Here is a 21735-nt window from a genome sequence, read left to right on the forward strand (position 1 = left end):
CTAAGCCTATGATCCTTTGAAACAAGGACCAACCTGGTTAGGTTCAGAGAGGCTCATCATCAATTTGGCCATAGGGTGATATATTTTTTGCCTATAATTCTCTAAAACAATGTACTAAGTTATAGAGTAGTTTACAATCTCCATTGTTGATGGAGTGGCTGCACCAGTGGAATTATAGATTTTTGAGAAACTAACAGTATATTCAATAGATTGCCTATCTTTGTCTATGGCCCATTTTAACAGAAAAGATGGACACAACAGTGATCCCATAGAATGTCCTGAGTGTTAGATTACTGTTCTAGGGAAATGGTTTACTTATATAGATTCATACCAATTCCAGCTCTTTTGATCACAGATGTTATGCTATTTTGGGTTGTAACACTCTTGTGGATGCTTGCCCTCAGGTACACTTTCACGGGAATATATACTTTTGAATCACTGGTAAAAATCCTTGCAAGAGGATTCTGTATAGGGCCATTTACTTTCCTTCGTGATCCCTGGAACTGGCTTGATTTCATTGTCATTTGTTTTGCGTAAGTATTGTCAATTTTTATTTTGAAATTACATGTATATATCTCCCAAAGATCTTCAAATTACTTTTATTTAATTCTCAGAACCTGATTATAAAGAAAAGTAGGAACTTTGCATTATCCATTTTTCATAGGTAAAAGAGTAATGCATAGGTTGATTGTATACATTGTCCAGGTTCACATACAAAACTGGAAAATCAATCTACTGAAAATTTTCACTAAGAACATTTGGGTACCAATAAATGCATTTAAATTTCAGAAGAAAATATTTTAATAAGAAAGGAAGTCTCCAACATGGTATCCCACTGAATCAGTCATTCAGTAATCATTTATGAAGCGCCTATGTGCCCGACACCATATGAGGTATTGGTAAATAAAAAGAAAAAAATCTATAATAGTTGTGGAGTTGGGAGCACAAGGAGCTTACATTCTCTAGGGGGATACATGTACATAAATAAATGATATAAGGTATTTTGGGGGAGGATGGGCATCAGTAACAACTGAGGTGAGCTTTAACCCTAATCTCTGCCTTTGTCTTTCTTATTCTCACTCTATGTATTTGTGTGTGTACAGATGTATGTATATATGTATATATGTATATGTATGCATGTGTGTATAGGATGTATCTCATATCTACAGATGTTTAAATACATGTGTGTATATATGTATGTTTATGGTATATGTATATAAGTTTGCACTCCCCCAAGCTAATAGTGCTATCCCCCTCAAAATAATTACCCTATATTTATGTTGTAGGTATCCCTCTATAGAATGTAAACAACTTAGGGTCAACTGCCATTTCTTTTTGTGTTTATATTCCCAGTCCCTAGTGTAGTGTCTGTCACATAATTGGTGCTTAATAAACACTTATTGGTTAATTAATTGATTGATCGGGATACAATGTTGGAGGGTCATCTTCTTACTAAGAGAATTACACATATGCACAGGCATATACAGACTTATAAATATTTAACAACTGGTTCTCCTAGGTAGGGGAGGGGGGAATGTGCTCATAACACACTTTTAAGTTTTAACATTCTTTCCATCACTCTTTTAAGTCTAGATTTCTAGACAGTTCACAAAACAATAAATCAATCCCTGATTTTCAGCATTTGTCAGTTTCCAAGGTGTAAATACTCACATTGGAAATTTAACAATTAGCCCTTGAAAACTGGTTTGAGCTGGCTCGAGCACATTCCTGCATATATACATAATATAAAACATCTTAATATATCGTTTCATTTGGAAATGAAAATAGAAAGTATATTTAACAAGAATGTATGTACATATGTATCTATATACAGGGTGATCCAAAAGTCTCAGTGCAGTTTTAATCTATTAAAGCATGTATGCATGTATACATTTATCTTCATATACACACACACACAAAGCATGCATATACACACTGTACATATACACATGAATGCTACAGATATAAAATGTTTCATATATGTTCACACATATACATGTAAGCATGTTATATATGTTATATGTATGCACTAACACATTATAATACATTTCTGTATGTGTATTGTCATACATATAATATGTATATATGTGCATGATACATTAAATCATATTATATGATATTTATATATACACAATGTGTATACACATGACGTGAAACATTTTCATATGTGTGCATATGTGGATGCATGCATGTTATAGGTGTGAACATTTTGTGTGCACATGCATACTGCATATATATGTGTATATATGCATATATGTATGCATGCTTTAATAGCTCAAAATTGCACTAGGTCTTTGGAACATGCTGTGTATATTAATAAATATATTTAGTTTCCTCTAAATACTACATACACATGCATACATACAAACAGCTTAAAATTTGGGACAATCTGCATATCCATACACACACTCCTTTTTAATATTCTTTCTGTTTTAATTTCCAATGAAACAGTGTTTTATGATGTTCTTTATTGTTATTCTAAATGGGAGCATATTTAGAGTGTTCTTTGTTGAGACCTTTCTCTTTTTAATCAAACCTCATATTTGGAATTTCTTAAAATGTACTAGTACTAAAATACTGAAAATTAACTTTCTTCAGCTCTATCTATTCAGCACAGGAATGGCTATAAAAGAGGATATCCTAGCTTTGATATGGTATATTTTTACAGATAAAAATATTTTTCAAGCAAATTAAATTGTCATATTGTTAGTTCTTTGAGGCTTATAATTATTCCTATTCAATAAATGTTATGTGGTACATAATGCATGAATAGTTATATGTTCATTTTCTCTCTATTAAAATCAATTTCCTTGGTGATAATGAAAGAAACACCTTCTCTGCTGCATGTAAAATATGACTGAGTTTTTAAAAAAATGAATTTCAAAAACATAAAGAGGTCCTGATAAAAGGCATAGGTAAGTAACATAAATTGTCTAAATTCTGAATAACTCTGGTTTAATTCTACAGGTTTTTAACAGAATTTGTAAACCTAGGCAATGTTTCAGCTCTTCGAACTTTCAGAGTCTTGAGAGCTTTGAAAACTATTTCTGTAATCCCAGGTAAGAAGTGGTTGGTGTGAAGCATTAGGCCCTTCATATCTCCACCTGTGGGTTGTCTTTTTTTTGTGTGTGTATGAGTGTGTTGTCATTGTGTTTGTGTGTGAACTCCCTTATACAGATATGTGACAGAGTTTGTGGATCTGGGCAACGTCTCAGCGTTGAGAACATTCAGAGTTCTCCGAGCGTTGAAAACAATTTCAGTCATTCCAGGTGAGAGTGAGGTTAAACACCGAGGCTGATTTTGATGTCACTACTCATAATATCTAAAATCAGACACCAAATAGCTGTAGATTTTTAATGAAAAGCCTTTTCAATGCATTGGCTTTAGAGTCAAAATCAGCCTTTGAGTTTAATCAGTTATTGCATGAGTATTGCAGAAGGTATGCAGCCCTTTGGCTCGCATCTCCGTTTGAAATTTTCTTTCCTCCCAAAATTCTTTCTTTAATGTATATGCAGGATTGAAAATTTCAAAGAGTTTTCATACTTTAGCTCTTAGTAGAATTAGGAAAAAAAAAAAAGATGGCACAGTATTTAGCATGAGGTACTGCATGACATAGTTTTGTCAAGATGCTTTTTTTCCACAAACAGCTTCTCAATTGAACCTGTGTATGTTATTCATTATATATTGCAAGTCAGCATCTTTATTACTGAATCATTAACATATAATTAAAGGGAGTCAGTTTGTTTGAAAAGCATTGACAGGGTGATGGTTTTTCTTTACCTCAGTTTTGTGATGAAGCATGAACAAGCTGGTTACTCTTTTTGGCATTCCACCAAGTATTAGGGGACTGTCTTACCCCTCATGTAATCAAGCCCTCACAGTTAACAAATAGACAAATATTAAGCTATACGTTCACCTATCTGAACTGTTCATGTGAACAAGATGGCTTCCCTGATAGGGGAATACTGCATGTCTCCTACAACTTGTGGGAGAGTGAGTGTGTAACGTTATGGTAGGGTACTTTATTTTACTATCATTAACACCTCTGTTTTCAGGCCTGAAGACTATCGTGGGGGCCCTGATCCAGTCAGTGAAGAAGCTTTCTGATGTCATGATCCTGACCCTATTTTGCCTCAGCGTGTTTGCTCTCATTGGGCTCCAGCTGTTCATGGGCAACCTGAGGCATAAGTGTGTGCGATGGCCTCTAGAGGATAAAAATATAACACTAGAAAACATTAATGTTCTTTGTGAAACAGAGAATTACAAAAGTAAGAAGTGCTGCTATTATTGAAATAAGACTAAAAACATGTTTTCTTATGGGAAATAGGGAAATGCAGATTTTCTAGCACAATCAAAACTGTTCAGATGCATTGACTAGTTCAGTCAACTTCTCTGTGTGTGTCTATGTATGGGTGTGTTTTCCTTCCTTTGTATGTTTGATGATAAAAATCAACCAGGCAGATCGTTATTGTGATACTTGAGAGGCAGCTGGTGGCACAGTAGATAGAGCACAGGGCTAAGAATCAAGGAAGACCTGAATTCAAATCTGGCCTCAGACATTTAACTAGTAGTGTGACCTTGAGAACAACCCACTTAACCTCCGATTCCTTCAGTTTCTTCAATTATAAAATAGGGGTAGTAATAACTACACTCCATATCTGAGGTTATTTTGAGCATCAAGTGAGATATTTGTTTAAAAAAACAGTTAACACAGTACCTGGCACATACTATACACTATGTTATTTTTTCCCCCTTCTCCCTTTTCCTTCCCGTCTCTTCTTTGCTCCAACCCTGTTTCCAACCACCATTAGATGTTTTATCTTGAGCAAGTCCCTGAGACTCCATTTCATTTTATCCTCTATAAAATTAGAGGGTTTCACTAGATGTCCTTCAAGGGCCCTTCCAACTCAAAGACTATAATTCTATAATTTCAGTTGCATCATCAGATAGGTGATTTGGTCTTTTAAGAATGGAATTTGTACACACAAAGGGCAGCCTCAAAATGCTGACAAGAGGAGCAGCTAGGTGGCACAGTGGATAGAGCACCAGCCCTGGAGTCAGGAGGACCTGAGTTCAAATATGGCCTCAGACATGTAATACTTCCTAGCTGTGTGACTCTAGGCAAGTCACTTAACCCCAATTGCCTCACTTAAAAAAAAAAAGTACTGACAAGAGTAAAGCCCCCCAAACCTCAAGCAAGTACCAAAGAGTTGTAGTCAAGATCCCACAAGACTTGGCAGCTGCTGATATAAAGGACTGGAGTTTGGGGAATATGATATCTTCAAAAGCAAAAGATAGAGGCATATAACCAAGAATGGTATCTCAGACAAAGCTGAATGTAATCCTATAGGGAATAAAGAGATATTTAATGAAATAGAGGACTTCTAAGCATCCCAGATGAAAAAACCAGAATTAAGTAGACATTTTTGAATGAAAATTTAGGAGTCAAGAGAAACATAGAAAGATATACATATTTGATCAATTAGAAGGAATTATTTCAAGATGAATTATTTATATGCTAATAAGGGGAAAAGAAACAAAGATCTTCTCAAAATCCTGTTATCTGTAGAGAAAGTTAAATAAGCAAGGTAGAGGGCTAGAGGTGGATTTGTTTTATCTATCTGTCTATGTATCTATTTATCCATCTGTCTATCTTTTATTTATTTGTATTTTTATTTCTTAAGAGAAGGCAGAAAGTAATAAAGGACTGTCCTGAGAAGGAAATGAGGAGAAAGGGAGAACACTCATTATCTCATATAATAGAGACACATGACATAAAGAATATTCAAATATGGAGAAATGGTTATAGACAAAAAACATAGCATGAACCTTATTTTCATTTGAAACAAACAAAAAAGATTGAACATACAAACACATTTAGACCCAAAGAGCATAATTCAGAAATACACTAAATACAACAAATATGTGGAGAGATGGAGGAAAGTTTAAGAAGAAAGGCAAGATGAGGGCAGCTAGGTGGCACATTGGATAGAACACCTGCCCTGAAGTCAGGAGTACCTGAGTTCAAATCCAGCCTCAGACACATAGGTACATAACACTCACTAGCTGTGTGACTCTGGGCAAGTCACTTAACCCCAATTGCCTCTCTAAAAACAAACAAACAAACAAAAAAAGGCACGACAGTTCAGAGAATAGTAAAAAGAAAAACAAACTTCAGCTTGAGAAGTGGGGGCCATGTTGGGAATAAAAAGAAAAGAATAAAGAGCTTGGACTCTTACTCCCTATGTGAATTTAATCAAGTTACAACCTCTGTAGGCCTCATTTCCTCATCTATAAAATGAAGGAGTTGGAATTAAGTGGTTTCTAATTTGTCCTTCAAGCTCTCATTTAAAACTTAAAATGAATAATTGGTTGATTTGCTGCCTTAATATTCAAAATACTTTTTGATTTGACAGCCAGTCAGGTAAAGACATTTTATTTAGATAAGTTTTGTATTCCACAAAAAGAAGACAATTTTGAATTCCTGGTCTATAAAGGCAATGCAGTGTTAGAACAGTGGCTCATCTTCTTTGAATAGTATTCAGCATATCACCGTTAAGGATGTTACTCCATTTAAAAACTCATCAGATTATGCCATTTTTAAAAAATTTTCTATTCTTTTCTTCAGATACCCAACATGTCAAAATGTGATCAGTTTCCCTTTAACAGCAATCATGCTTTACTTCTCACATGGTAGTTTGACAGTGATATAAACAAAAAGAAAACAAGGAAACAGGAAAAAAAAACCACCAGCAACAGAATGACTACATTTACAAAATTAGCATTCAGTGAAAACATTTGAGAAAGTCAAAAAACTCTCTGGTTATAGCACGATGTTAATGTCAATCCCAACTATGTTTCCAGTATGGACTGGTTAGCTTTTGGAAAAAAATCTACAGAATGTGGACTTCCTCCTGTGTTCTAGTTGTTCTGTTGTTTTCATCCACGTCTGACTCTCTCTAACCCCATTTGGGGTTTTTCTGGCAGAGATACTGGAGTGTTTTGCCATTTCCTTCTCCAGTTCACTTTACAGATGACAAAACTGAGGCAAATTGGGTTAAATGACTTGCCCAAGATCACACAGCTAGTGTCTGAGGCCAGATTTGAACTCAGGAAAATGCATTTCCTAACTCCAGGTGCAACCTTCTATCTCCTGCAACATCTAGCAGTCTATCCACTGTACCACCTAGTTGCCCTGTGTTCTAGTTACCAATATCATAAGTTCCTAGTTTATATAAACAAGATTTATATCTAGAATGTACTGAATCTTACAGATGAAGAACTGAGGCCTAAAAGAGGTTAAAGTGATTTACTTAAGGTCACAGATTAAGTTACTGAACCAGGATTTGAACATGGATCATAGGACCATTGATTTAGGGCTAGGAGTGACCAGAGAGGTTATACTCTCACTCTAGTGTTCTTTCTACCATACCACGATGAATCCATACAATCCTTTATCATAACAAACTGGTAAGAATACTCAAACAACTTGAAGCCAGACCATTACATTTTCATATTTCCACCAGATCTGTGATCCCTAGAAATGAAAGGGAACACAAATAACTGGCAAACAATACTTGGAGGGTAAAAGAAGTTGTGAAAATGAATATGTATGTGTGTGTGTGTGTGTGTGTGTGTATTCATTCTTGACTTGAAAGGGAACATTCTTGATTGCAGTACATTTAAAATAAGCTTTTTGTTCTGTGCTTGAGAAAATTTACTCAATATAATCCCTTGACACTTCAATCATATCCAATTGACATTTGATTGTTCTTCTATATTAGAAACTTATTATTCAAGACAGTTTCTTTTCCTTCTATATTTCTGATTCTGTTACTCCCTCTGAGAAAATTTTCTTTAGATGTCTACATTTCCCTCTTAATTTTCCATCCACTAAATTTCTACATTTTGGTTCTTGAATTTTTTTAAATAATAATGTTTAAATGGTTAATTTTTAATTGTGATCTTCTAACTGAATCCAAACTAGAAAATGGGGCTTCATAGAAGAATGATTTTGACAATGATTTGTTCAAAATAAACCAAAAGTGTTTCTTAATTATGATTGGTGCTTCTCTAGTAATCTAGGGTTGCTCAATTTTAGTCATTCCCCACTCATTTCATTGATATTTTAGGTTTGACAGATTTTTATGCAAGCATATTTGTATAATATTGGTAACATATCCTTGGCTTCCACTAAATGAATCTTGAGTTTATATTGCATAATCCATTGTCACTCATTTATTTTATGCCTTAAATATCATTAAGGCCAGAAAGATTTGATGTACTTACAAAGGGATCGAATTTTTTTTGTCTTCTAATAGATCACTTTGCAGTATCCAACTCTTCCTTTTTTCATTGAAAAGAAATACTGCAGTTAATTTTTAAAAATCATCAAAACTCTCATGGGACCAATGATAAATGATATTCTTAATGACTATATTGTTTAAGGATTATTATAAAATGTCCTAACCAACTTTAATTACTCTAATTTCTCTGACTCATCATTTTTGCATTTAATCAAGGAGCTTTATTTCAGTGATAGATTTGCTGCTAATGATCAGAAATTACTTTTTCTCATCCTAGAATATTTATAGTTCACTTAATTCTGAATTGCAACTTAACTTCACACTACTTGAAATTATAATTATGTAAAATGTGGTCATTGGTTATAGCCCAATGGAAATATGCAGTGTGAATTTGTAATTTACCTCCTAACTGCCTCGTTTGCAGATAACTAGAATTCTACATTTACAGTTTCATTCCTTTTGGATTAAACTAAATAGGGGATTTGGACCTAGTTAAATACATTTGGAAGAATTAACAGTAAGACACCCAGAGAAAGAAACATGGAGTCTGAATGCAGATGGAAGCATACTATTTGCTCCCCTCTTCCTTTGTTGTTTTGTTTTATTGCTTCATTCTCATGGTTCCTCCCATTAGTTCTAATTGTTCTTTACATCATGACTAAGGGGAAAATATGCTTAATGTGAATGTATATGCAGAGCCTATATCAGATTGTACACCGTCTGGGGTGGGGGGAAGAAGTGGGAGGTGGAGAACATTTAAAACTCAAAATCTTATGGAAATGAATGTTGAAAACTAAAAATAAATAAAATTTAAAAAAAGAAATAACAGTAAGCTTTATCAGTCATCTATAGTAAGCTCATGTCATTTCTCTTGCTAAAAAATTTTCAGTATAGCCATATAGATGTCTCTACATCTATAAACGAGGCAGTGTAGCATAGTGGTGGTCTTAAGGTGAGATAAGATCTGAGTCCAAGTCATAGATCTGACACAGACTGAATGTGTGACTCAGAGAGAGTCACTTAACTTCTCACTGCTCTAGACAAATATCTAGGACTATTATTGCCAAAAAGAGGTCATAGCCTGTATAACCAATATAACATTTTTTGGTAAAAGGGATTTCCATACCTTCAAAAGTTCATTCTCATTCTCTGTCATGCCTCTTTAATTTCAAATGAATTGTATTATGAATACACATATACATTTATATTTTATCTATTATTTATTATATATAATTTATATTATACAATATTATTCTGTTTTTATATTTATTATATAACATATTATATAGTAATTATATATAATTTAAACTATATATGATTATATTGTATAATATGTTATATATTATATAATATACTGTATATTATATATAATGTAATTTATATAACTTATATATTACATCATATATAACATATATTGCCCATATAGTCATGCATGTATGTGTACATATATGTGTACACACATATACATACATAATGGGGAGAATTTGAAAACACAGGGACTGGAGCTATGAATTCATTGGTGTAGGGAACTATGTGTATGTATGTGTGATAGAGAGGCTATGTTCACATTTATATGTGCATATGGACATGTATACATTCAAACAAAATGTTCGTGTATTATGTGCATATGTACGTTTATGTATGCAAACATATGTACACATATCTATACATATAGACCTGAGGAAAGAGGCTAAGGAATAAATATCATCAAAGAGGAAAAAGGAAAAAGAAATGATGTCACAACCTTAGAAAATAAAACTTTGCCAGTTTTATGTCTTCCTTCTTGCATCTCCCATCTCTGTACTTTTATAACATATTAACTCTGTATACTTATTTAGTTAGGGTACTTTTTTATACTCTTCCTAAACAGGCTATTTCTATCATTTGGAAGGACAAAGGGATGCCCTTCTTTGTGGTAATGGCACGGATGCAGGGTAAGTGATGAATTTTTGCTCCACAAGCTACAAGTGGACATACAATGCAAATTTATCTGGGGACCAGAGCCATTGGCTAGGTTGTCTTTTATTTCATCCATCTAAGGTTCTGATAAATGAAAGTTATAATAACAATAAAATCGCATGCTTGAAAATTATACATATAGCAAAGCTTAAAATATGATATAAATTATCTCCTTTAGCTTATTGGGTTTTTTTCTTCTGCCCTTTATTTGGAGGGCTGAGAAAGTAGGGCTGAATCCTGTTGTCAAAGCAAACTCTGAAAGGCAGTGATATGGTTTCAGATTCTTCTGGAAGGAAATGGGGTGTCTAGGATAATTATAATTACTCCTCCCACTCCCTGGACCTGCTTTAAGTATTACTTCTGTGGGCCTGACTGCCATAAAGCTATGCTTACTCTAAACAAATGGAAAGCATGGCTTTGGGTTAATGACATTTACAAATAGAGACCATGGTGTTATGTGTTTTCCATCTTATTATATACAATGTACAGAGTTCTGCGCATAGAAGGCACAGAATCAATTTGTTGAATTGCCTTGCTACTGAATGCCTCAGCACTTGAACACTTGGCAGTCAAGGACAGCTTAATAAAAATTTAATGCACTTCAATACATTAAGTCTGATAACAGGCCTATACTTGAATCCTTTCCAGCTTTGTGTAAGAAAGACCGTCCAACTTATGCTGGAGACTGCTGGCCTAACCTTCAAGAAAGTTTAAAGTCTTGACAAGAACCTTCATGAGGGAAACTGATTACTTGAACCTCTCTGTGAGGCATGGATCACCCTCATATCTAACTCACTCTGAGCCTTTTGCTATTAGGGTTCTGCTTTGGATAGAGGCACATTTATTTAATTCCCATGTAGCTGTTAGCAGATTTCCAGCTTTGGGTAAAGATTTTGTATTTGTATTCTGAGATATTCATTACTTGTGCCCTGAACATATTCTGAAGACAGTCTAAAATTTAATACCTCTTTTTTACATGTAGCCAGTGTCCAGAAGGATATATGTGCGTGAAAGCCTGTAGCAATCCGGATTATGGCTATACAAGCTTTGACACTTTCAGTTGGGCCTTCTTGGCTTTATTTCGATTAATGACTCAAGATTTCTGGGAAAATCTTTACCAACAGGTAAGAGCCTAGTGAAGCAAACACTGTATTTTGTGAATGATGTAAAAGGGAGAAGATATTGATTCCCCTAATTGAATTCTTAAAGGAAAGTACTTTATGAAATCTTAAGGCAGAATTTATACTCTTGATAATATCTAATTAAAATTAGGCTGGTTTTACTTTCAGTACTAATGAGCTGAATAAAGAACTTTTTTCTAAGCCCTAATTCTTAGAAAAAGGAATCTGCTTCTCAACGCTTTTAAGGCTTCTGTGATTTTCAAGTCTTTCAAATTCTTAATTTTCTCCTACCTTAGTATAACATAGTTAGAAACTTACTAGTAATGGAATTTTAGGAATAGAATTTAATAAATCGAATATCTACTGTGTCACTTAGGCAGCTAGGTAGTGAGGACCTGAGTTGAAATCCTGCCTTAGACACTTACTAGCTGTAGAATCACAGTCTCAGTTTCTTTATCTGTAAAATAGGTGTAATCATAGCACCCACCTCTGAGATAATGTTGTAAAGTGTTTATAAACCTTAAAGTGCTATCTAAATGCTAGCCATCATTATTATTAGTAAAATCAATATTAGTAAATAGGGTCCCCTCCAAGAGCACTTTTGAAATGAAGGTTGATGTTAAATAAAATGGTAAGGAAGCAAAAAATCACCCACTCCCATTCCTCATCCAAGATCAATAATAATGGGTGGGAAACTTTAGTTAGCTTCACCCTAATTATAGCTCTGAGTTTGACCATAAGGGGTAATTCCAGTTTTACTTTGATAGTATAACTTATAACAAAGTGAAGGAATAGAAGATAATATGACAAGTTGTTGAAAAAATCCACTGTCATGCACGGTGAAAGGAAGGTAAATTATTATTATTATTATATTGGTTTTAAGGAATTAGCTTCTTAATACAATCCAAATAAGTCACTAACTATTAAGTGAATGATGCCATCCCCTTATCTAGAAAGTCTAGATCTACAATATTTGGACATCTAATTCTGTAAGCACCAAGACAGAGCAGAAGTTAGATTCTGTCTAGGATTCTCAGATTCACTCAGGATAGATTTGGACCCTAGTTATGGCCCCAAATGAGTTTGTCAGTAGAGTGGGAAACTAGGCAGTCTTATCCACTGAGTACCATCTTGTACAATATTGCCACATGATTACTTAATAAATTACTACTTCTCATTTTACTTTAGTGACCAGAAAGAGTTCTTATAACTTCCAAAATTCACATAACGGAATCCTAGGAAATAGTTTACTTACTGGGACAATCTAGTTTATTATCTAATGTTTTACATATTAAAAAATTCCAGCTAATTTGGATGTGGAAAAGTTTTAGTAAAAATGGTAAACAAAAGCATTCTGACATTTTATATGCACTGCATATCTAGTGTGTTAGGCAGAGACCTAAATAACATCAAAGTATTAATTAGTCCCTATTATTATCTCCTTTGTGCTTGTATATTTCTAATAAATTAAACTTTGTAGGGTACAGGAAGTAATGTATAAATGAGAATAATATAAATTTGTTTTTGTGTTTTTGCTGCACCTATGACGTCATTTGTGTAGGGAGCTCTTAGTGAGGAATTTTCTATATCTATAAACATTGGTAACTTCTTTTTAAATTCCAGTCTTAAAAATTACCTGGGTTACTCAGAGATTAAGCACCTAGGTAGGGATAAGTGACTGGATTAAGGTCATGTAGGCAGCGTATATATTAGACACTATAATTGAACTCAGGTCTTCCCAACTCCAAAGCCCAGTCTCTATCCATTACGTCACGCGTGCTGTGTCAGTTTTTTATGTTTAATATAGTTCTGTTTCAGTTTAATGTTATGTATAAAGTAATTATTAGGAATTGAATGCTAATTCAAGATTAGTATAAAAATGTTTTTTCTTCCTGACATATAGGCTACTATAATTAACTCTGTAGTACTAATTATTAGGTACACAGATGTTTAAAAACAAAGTTATAGAATAGAAGGAGGTTTTTGAATGTGTAGATGTATTGGAGAGTGTAGAGAAAATCTCCAGCAAATACAATTAAGATTTTCCATTGAAAAGAAGGGACAAAATGAATACCTCATCACTGGGTTTAATGTTTATTTATCCTCCTCCCCTATTTGTGTGTCCTGTTTTTTTCAAACCATTTGGTTTTATAAATAGTAATGAATCACCAATAGCCATATACCATCTTTTAGATGTTTCCATGGCTTCTTTCCCTCAACTTATACCTACCCAATTGCCTACCATTAAGATATTTTTATAAATTTTTCATTCAGTCATTTTTTAGTCATTTCTAACTTTTTATGACCCAATTTGGGGTTTTCTTGACAAAGATACCAGAGTAGCTTGCCGTTTCCTTCTTCAGCTCATTTTATAGATGAGGACTCTGACGCAAACTGGGTGAAATGACTTGCCCAGGTTCACACAGCTAATAAGTGTCTGAAGCTGGATTTGAACTTGGAAAGATGTCTTCCTGACTCCTAGCCCAGCACTCTGTCCACTGAGCCATCAACCTGCCTGTAAAATGGTTGCCAAGCACATTTTAATCTGGTACCTTCCTCACTCGTGCTGTGAGTTTCACATGACTTTGACCACCTTTCACTAACCTGGAGAAGAATCTAGGAATCTAGAATTATGCCTGCATACAGTATTCATATTAGAAGTGAGCATATGTTTGTATACATTTTTGTTTTAGTACTAGTAGTTTTTCATTGAGATATTCAATTTATTCCTGGAAAAGCACCTACCATAAAATCATAACATATTAACATATTAAACTTCTTGTGAATGCATTGGTTTTCTTCTCCTTATGGTTAAAAATGACTTTGCTAACAAAACTTTGCTGTGTTGGGTTCTATACCCAGTAGAACGTAATTTCCTTGAGGGCAGAGCCTGCCTCATTTTTGTGTTTGCCTCTCTAGTACCTTATACGTGGTAGGTGCGTAATGCATGAATTCTAAATGAGTTATAAATGGAACCTTAATAGAACAGCTCTGTTTTTTTCTCCTCCTCCAGACCTTACGTGCTGCTGGGAAGACTTACATGATATTTTTTGTCGTGGTAATTTTCTTGGGCTCATTTTATCTGATAAACTTGATCTTGGCTGTGGTCGCCATGGCCTACGAAGAACAGAACCAGGCCACCATCGAAGAAGCTCGGCAAAAAGAATTGGAATTTCAGCAGATGTTAGAGCGTCTTAAAAAAGAGCAAGAGGAGGCAGAGGTATCATAGATCTCACTTCAAAAGCTTCATAGAAATAAAAGTCTGAAAATTTACTCCCAGAGCTCCTATTCCCTGATCCCCCAAACAAGATTTATCTAATGACTTCCTTCTCCTAAACTGAATTGTAACTCACACTGTGTTTGAAGCACAATTTGAAGGAAACAGGATGTTTTAGAGAAAGACTCGCCTCTTCCCAGTTTCCAGCTGCCCTGATGAGAGTTAAGGTCACTTGAGTCCATTCGCTAGTGAGCTGTCGAAGTGGTCATCCTAAGGCCAGGTCTGACCATATTCCTCCCCTTTCCTCCCCATTTCACTAAAATCCACTGGCTCCCTGTCCCCTCGAGGGTCAAATGTAAAATCTTCTACTTGACATTCAGAGTCTTTCATAACCTGCCCCAGAGTCTTTTTATGCATTATAAACCTCCCTCACTGACATCACTCCTTACTCCTCTTCTGCCAGTGACACTGGCTTCCATGTGATGCCTCCGACATGAAACTTCATCTCCTAACTCCAGCATATCCCCTTACTATCCCCCTGTTCATGGAGTGTTCTTCTTCTTCACCTCCACCTCTTGGCTTCTCTGTCTTCCTTCAAGTCCCAGCTAAAAAGAAGCTTTTTTCAATCCCCTTAAGTTCTAGGGCATTTTCTGTTATTTCTAATTTGTCTTGCCTATAGCCTATTTGTACATACTTGTGTGCAATTTGGTTGTAAGGTTCTCAATGGTAGGAACTGTCTTTACCTTTCTTTATATAACAAATTCATAGCACAGAGCCTAGCACACAATTGACATGTCTGTTTATTATTTTTGTTATTTATTAATTATATTATCATATATTATAATTAATATTATTATTTGTTATCGGCTAATAAGTGTTTATCGGTTAATTGATTGATTGACTGACTGATTGCCAAGGTACTTCCTGACTTCTAGGCACCTGGACTTAAAATTTCCAAACACTTTAGATGTAGTGAGAATTTTTCTGCAGCAGTTGTTAATTAAAAGTTCTAAGATGTCCTTAAGGACCACAGACACCTTGATCTGCTGTCATGAATTTCTATTATCAGTTAATTCCAAACTTTATATTATTTTATTTTTCTTAATACCTATGCCTCATTATGTGTACTAGAAATATGATTGGAATTTAACTTGTTTTAATGAATGCATCATTATTAACTAGAGAAAAACTTTATATATCCTACAAATGTGATTCAATATGATTATACAGCTAACAAACTGTTAAGCACTCAGTTGTATTATAATACAAGTACAATCTGTTGGAAACAGGATTCAGTGTATCATTTATACAACAAAAATGTGATTGTAGACCACATTATAATCAAATCCCCAATAAAATCCTATTCTAGTGCCCAGTTTGGCACCAAAAGAACACACTAGGATCCAGCTGAAAGAGTCCAATGTCTGGTAAGTCCCACACCCCTTGAAAGATTCTGAGGTATGAATCTTGTGATAGACATGTATCTGTTGTTTGAGGACCAAAGTAGCTAAATTTGGGAGGCGAGGTTGATCGTCTGGTTGGTTGTGGGGTGATGAGTCTTTGGGCCACTGAAACTCTCAGAGACCATCCAGTAAATCATGGGAAGATCTTTTATTTCATGATGGTGAAATAAAAAAAATCATGAGGACTTGAAGACCTGAGAGAGGAAACATAGTTCAGTAGAAAGATCAATGACTGTAGAATGAGAGGACCTGGGTTCAAATCTTACCTCTAGCACTTATTACCTATGTGACCTTGGGCAAGTTATTTAGCCTCCCTGGCCTCAGTTGCCTCTTCTGTAAAATGAAGTGATAAGAGTGCATGGCCTCTATCGTCCTATCTAACCTCTGTCTCTATGATTCTATGAGAGAGAATAAAATCCTTATTGTATGGAGCTGGCATGTTTATAGTATAAAGATCACTAAACAGGATATAAGACCTGGGTTCTAATTCTGCCTCTGATATTCCTGAGCTATGTGACATTGGGAAAATCACTTCATCTCTCTAAAGCCTCAGTTCCCTTATTTGTAAAATGGGAAAATAACACTGTAGTATCTGCCTCATAAGTGTGTTAGGGGATGGGAATGAGGATCAAATGAGATATTGTATGTAATTTATAGACCTTAAAGCACTATACAAATGCCAGGTAGGTCAGGCAGGTAAATGGCACAGTGCACAGAGCCCTGGACCAGAAGTCAGGAAGATCTGAGTTCAAATCCACCTCAGAAACTTACTAGCTGTGTGACCCTGGATAAGTCACTTAATTATTGTGTCTCAGTTTCCTTGTCTGTAAAAATGGGCATAATAATAGCACCTATATCTCAGGGTTGTTGTTAGGATAAAATAACATTTGTAAAGTGCTTCATAACCCTTAAAGGGCTATATAAGAGCTAGCTATCATTATTACTGATTTTTTAAAAATTTCTTTGTGTTGCTTCTGTTTATTTCATCTCCTCTTGATTTCACAGGCAATAGTAGCAGCAGCAGATGAGTATACAAGTATAGGTGGAGGCAAAGTTATGGGACTTTCAGAAAGTTCTTCTGAAACATCCAAATTGAGTTCAAAAAGTGCTAAAGAAAGACGTAATCGAAGGAAGAAAAAGAATCAGAAGAAACAGTCCAATGGGGAAGAAAAAAGAGACAATGAAAAATTATCTAAATCTGAATCAGATGAGAGTATCAGGAAGAAAAGTGTCCATCTCGGTGTTGAAGGACATAGACTATCTCGAGAAAAGAGGATGTCTTCTCCCAATCAGGTAGTGCCTACTTAATCATTCATTCATTGATCAGCAAATGTTTATTATATAACTATTGTGCAAGCACTAGAAATACAAAGATCAAAAATGGTACAGTCTCCACTCTCAACTAGCTTACATTCTGCCATTGTTGATACACCATGTATGCAGATAAATATCTGTGAACAAATGGAAAATTTAAGCAAGGTATTCTGGAAAAAAATTGAAAAGGAACAAAATACTTGCACCTGGTATCATAAGAAAATGGTTCATGGAAGTGATGAGTTCTGAGCTGGGCCTGGAAGAATCTAAACAGAAAGAGACAAGGATACAGTGTTAGATGGATATTAGACACAGGGGATGACCTGCACAAAAGCCAGACCGTCATGCCAGGTCAGGGACCATCTACTCATCTGGTTTGGCTAGGATGTGAATACGTGAAGTGGAATGATGAGAATTAGGCTGTAAAGGCAAGTTGGAATCAAACTGCAGAGAGCCTTACATTACCAGATTAATGAGTTTACTTGTTATCCTATATGTAATAGGGAGGCATTTATAGTTTTTTGAGTTGGGGAATGACATAGATCTGTTCATTAGGAAAATGATTTTGGGGAAGTATTATACAAAGATGTATTGAGGAGGGAATAGATTGGAGGCAGAAATATAAGATAGAAAACTACTGCTGTAGTCCAGGTGAGAGATGGTATGAACTTGAACTAGGATGATAGCAGTGTGAGTCCCTAGAAAGAAGATGCATGTGAAAAAAAATTGTGGAAGAAGAATTGAAATAATCGGGCAGCTTACTGGCCGTGGAAGGTTAGAGACAAGGAAAAGTCAAAAATGATTGAGGTTTCCAACCTGGATGACTAGAAGATAGTGGTACCCCATCCCTCCCACTCTCTCTCTCTCTCTCTCTCTCTCTCTCTCTCTCTCTCTCTCTCCCTCTCTCTCTCCCTCCCTCCCTCTCTCCCTCTCTCCCTCTCTCTTTCTTGTCTTCTCTCTCATATCACCCTCAAGGAGCACACAATTCAACCGAGTAGGAGAAAAACACATTAACTTAAGAAAAGTTTAGCAGAAAGATTCGTAAGATGACTGTAACAAGGCAGTACATAATTACAAAATGAGTGGTATGGACAATGTATTTCTAGTACAGAAGAAGGAAAGGCTGCTTTGAACTGGGCTGATCAGGAAAAAACTTCGTGGAGCTGAGTTACGAGAATTGTTTTTTTAAACTCAGAGACTGTGTAATATTAAGAGGAACCTGAGATTTGAAGGCAGAGAACTTGAGTTTAAATCTGGAATCTGCCACCTGACCATAAGTGATGTGAGTAAGTAATTTAAGCTGGTGTGTCATCTGCAAAAGATAGAGACTGGACCAAATGATCTCTGAACTCTTTTCAAGCTATAAATTTATTTCCAAGAATTGTTTCCTAGAGCTAACTAAAAAGATTTCTGATTTTGGACCTTTCTTTTTCATAATTCGGTGAACAAGGATGTGTTCTTTATGTCAGCAATTTTAGTGATAAAAATTATGTGTGTATATGTGTGTATGTATGTATATATATATAAACATTCATATATATGTATATATATATTTTAAGAGCATCAGAAATATTTGTTGGTTTTTATTTGTCTTTCAGTCTCCCCTTAGTATCCGTGGCTCCTTGCTTTCTGCAAGACGCAGCAGTAGAACAAGTCTTTTTAGCTTCAGGGGTCGAGGAAGAGATATTGGATCTGAGACTGACTTTGCTGATGATGAGCACAGTATTTTTGGAGACAACGAAAGTAGAAGAGGCTCTCTGTTTGTGCCACACAGGCATAGAGAACGGCGGAGTAGTAACATCAGCCAAGCCAGTAGGTCTCCTCGGATGCTTCCAGTGAATGGCAAGATGCACAGTGCCGTGGATTGCAATGGTGTGGTGTCCCTGGTTGATGGTCCTACAGCCCTCATGCTGCCTAATGGACAACTTTTGCCAGAGGTGATAATAGATAAGGCAACTTCTGATGACAGTGTAAGAAAGTTTTGAATATTCCAGGCATGACAGGCCGATTACTGTTGCATCAACTGATTACCCTGCTGATTGGGCCTTCTTGAGAATCATTGCTCTGTACAATCCCAGGATCTTGCAATGCCTTTTAAGCCCTCAGTCTTTCACTAAGTCACATAGTTCTTAAGTAGACAATTCAGCATACTTGTAAAATAGAACAATATAAATACAAGATAAAACAAAGTACTTATCACATGTCTAAATAGCAATTTAATTATGAGGAAGGGAGAGTAGAGAGTCAGACTTGTGGTTTCATCAATACAGGGAACTTCCAGTGTGGAAACGCCCTTTACTGATGCAGATAAGCAATTTGTTAGGTATAATCGTAGAGAGTTGCATGGGAACACTGAAAAGTTAAGTGACTTGTCCACAATCACACAGCTAGCATGTGTCAGAGGTGGAACTCGAATCTATGTCTTCTTGACCTCCAAGTTGACCATTATGCCATATTACCTCTTTAGATATTTAAAATTTAGAATCATGCTACTCCATGATAATATGAAACTGGAATATGAAAGTGGAAAAGGTTCACTGAATTTAGTTAGAAGATCTAGGTACAAGATCTGGCTCTGACATGAACTGGGGTCAAATCACTTAATTTATCAAAATCTCTTTCTACATCTGTCAAGTGGGAATGATCATGTTTCTATGACCTCACAATTTTTTTTGTGGAAAGCACTTTACAAACCTTATAGTGCTATCAAAATGTGAACTATTATTACTATTGAAAAACATCTAATGCTAATGCCATCAGAAGATAGCCCCTCATAACTTTTACCTTTGAAAAATGAATTTAAATCATTTCCCAGCTTCCCAATGTCTTTATTTCATTTCTGGTTTCCATCACCAAGAATTTGACTGCATTAGAATCTCTCTCCAGGAAGAAATTTTTTTCCCTAGAAACATTCCAGTGCGTGATGTAATGCATTGTTCCCCCTAAAAAACAAGATATAAGAGTTTTCCTCTAGGGTTTTCTAATTGAGAAGACCCAAGAGTGAAATAATTAACTATAGTGCTCTATAGTTGTGAGAGCTACATAGTATATCTTTAAATATCAGCAATAACTTTGACTAAGAAAGCAAAACTTTGGTTACTTCTTACTTGCATTTATGCTGCATGTTAGTAAATGGTGTTACATTCCCAAGGAACCACAGATATATCTAATGACTTTATTATCACATGGGTTATCAGATTGCAATATGCACATGTTCAAATGGCTTATTATACATTTTTGTCAATTTAAAAGAAAATATAAATATGCCATGCTCAAAACAATATTATATTTTCCTTATGGTTGTTTTTAAACTTTAACACTATTAATAAAATGAATCAACTAAATTGATTCATTTGACCATAAAAATAACACCATGGGTTTATGACTATATTTTAGGTAGAATATACCCTGCATGCTTGCATGGCTTATGGTAGCTCTCTTTATCGCATTATTTTAAATATCCAATGTCAGACTTTTTTGGTTTGTTGTATTTTTTTATTTTTGGCTTATTAGGATGGTCACAACCTCTAAAATTTAAAATTAGTCTTACTTATAATTGTATGAGATTATCTTTTTGTTATAAATGAATTACAAATTATTTTCCTTATAAATCTTCATTTTATGAAAAAATAAGTCCTATAAAATTATCATAAAAGTAAAAATATAGGGAACTAAGAGGAATATATTCTGTGGCTCCAATGAAGGATACAATGAATAAGAAAAGTCTGGCATGGTAGACTGCTTAGCTCTGCAAGTGCATGAGAAAACAACATAAACTTTCTGCTTTAATCATGACCTGGATAGAAGAAAATACGTATTAACACAAGGAGATGATTTGAAACCTTTATTACCACTAAATTCTGCAATTTTGGAAAATTCAACTGAAGAGTTATGTAAATAGAAAGATCTCTGATACCTTTCCTCTCTATAACTCTGCAGTTGAATTTGTAGAACCACAGCCTGAAGTTCCCCTGGCTGCTCAGTTGCTTGGGTTACTCAGCCCAAATAGGCTTACTTGACTCTCTACATGGATGATGCATATAATTGTAGTGCATTGTATATCTTTAGAAGACTGCTTTCTTGTCTGCAAGGATGGATACGAAGATTCAGGCTTAGCTATATACTGCTCAAACAACCCCTCCAAGAGACAGATCAAAAAGTCACAATAGCCTTTATGACAGGATCCCATTGATTCTTAAAGAGAGAAAATTCTTAAAAATCACCAGGGACCCCCTAACACTTTACTCTCCCTGTACCCCATCTCTTTGTAAAACAAACCAATGAACAAAAATAAAAATGTTCCTTTTAGCTATTTTTCTTTTGAAAATAGTTTGTAATCTTTCCAAACAAAATTA

At 35.1% G+C, this 21735-nt stretch overlaps 1 protein-coding gene across 1 annotated transcript in view; it reads left to right on the top strand.

Annotated features, from left to right (window-relative positions):
• The window catches only part of LOC114045697 (sodium channel protein type 9 subunit alpha), a 196372-nt gene that overhangs the window by 98172 nt on the left and 76465 nt on the right, over positions 1-21735 (top strand). Inside the window, exons 5-12 of the mRNA XM_027865806.1 lie at positions 405-533; positions 2968-3059; positions 4056-4268; positions 10177-10240; positions 11248-11389; positions 14400-14606; positions 17072-17359; positions 18979-19350. Of these exons, the coding sequence (XP_027721607.1) occupies positions 405-533; positions 2968-3059; positions 4056-4268; positions 10177-10240; positions 11248-11389; positions 14400-14606; positions 17072-17359; positions 18979-19350 (1507 nt within the window). The remainder of the gene's footprint in view (positions 1-404; positions 534-2967; positions 3060-4055; positions 4269-10176; positions 10241-11247; positions 11390-14399; positions 14607-17071; positions 17360-18978; positions 19351-21735) is intronic.

The sequence above is a fragment of the Vombatus ursinus genome, unplaced genomic scaffold (assembly GCF_900497805.2).
Source record: "Vombatus ursinus unplaced genomic scaffold, bare-nosed wombat genome assembly UNPS02014779.1, whole genome shotgun sequence".
Lineage (NCBI taxonomy): Eukaryota > Metazoa > Chordata > Mammalia > Diprotodontia > Vombatidae > Vombatus > Vombatus ursinus.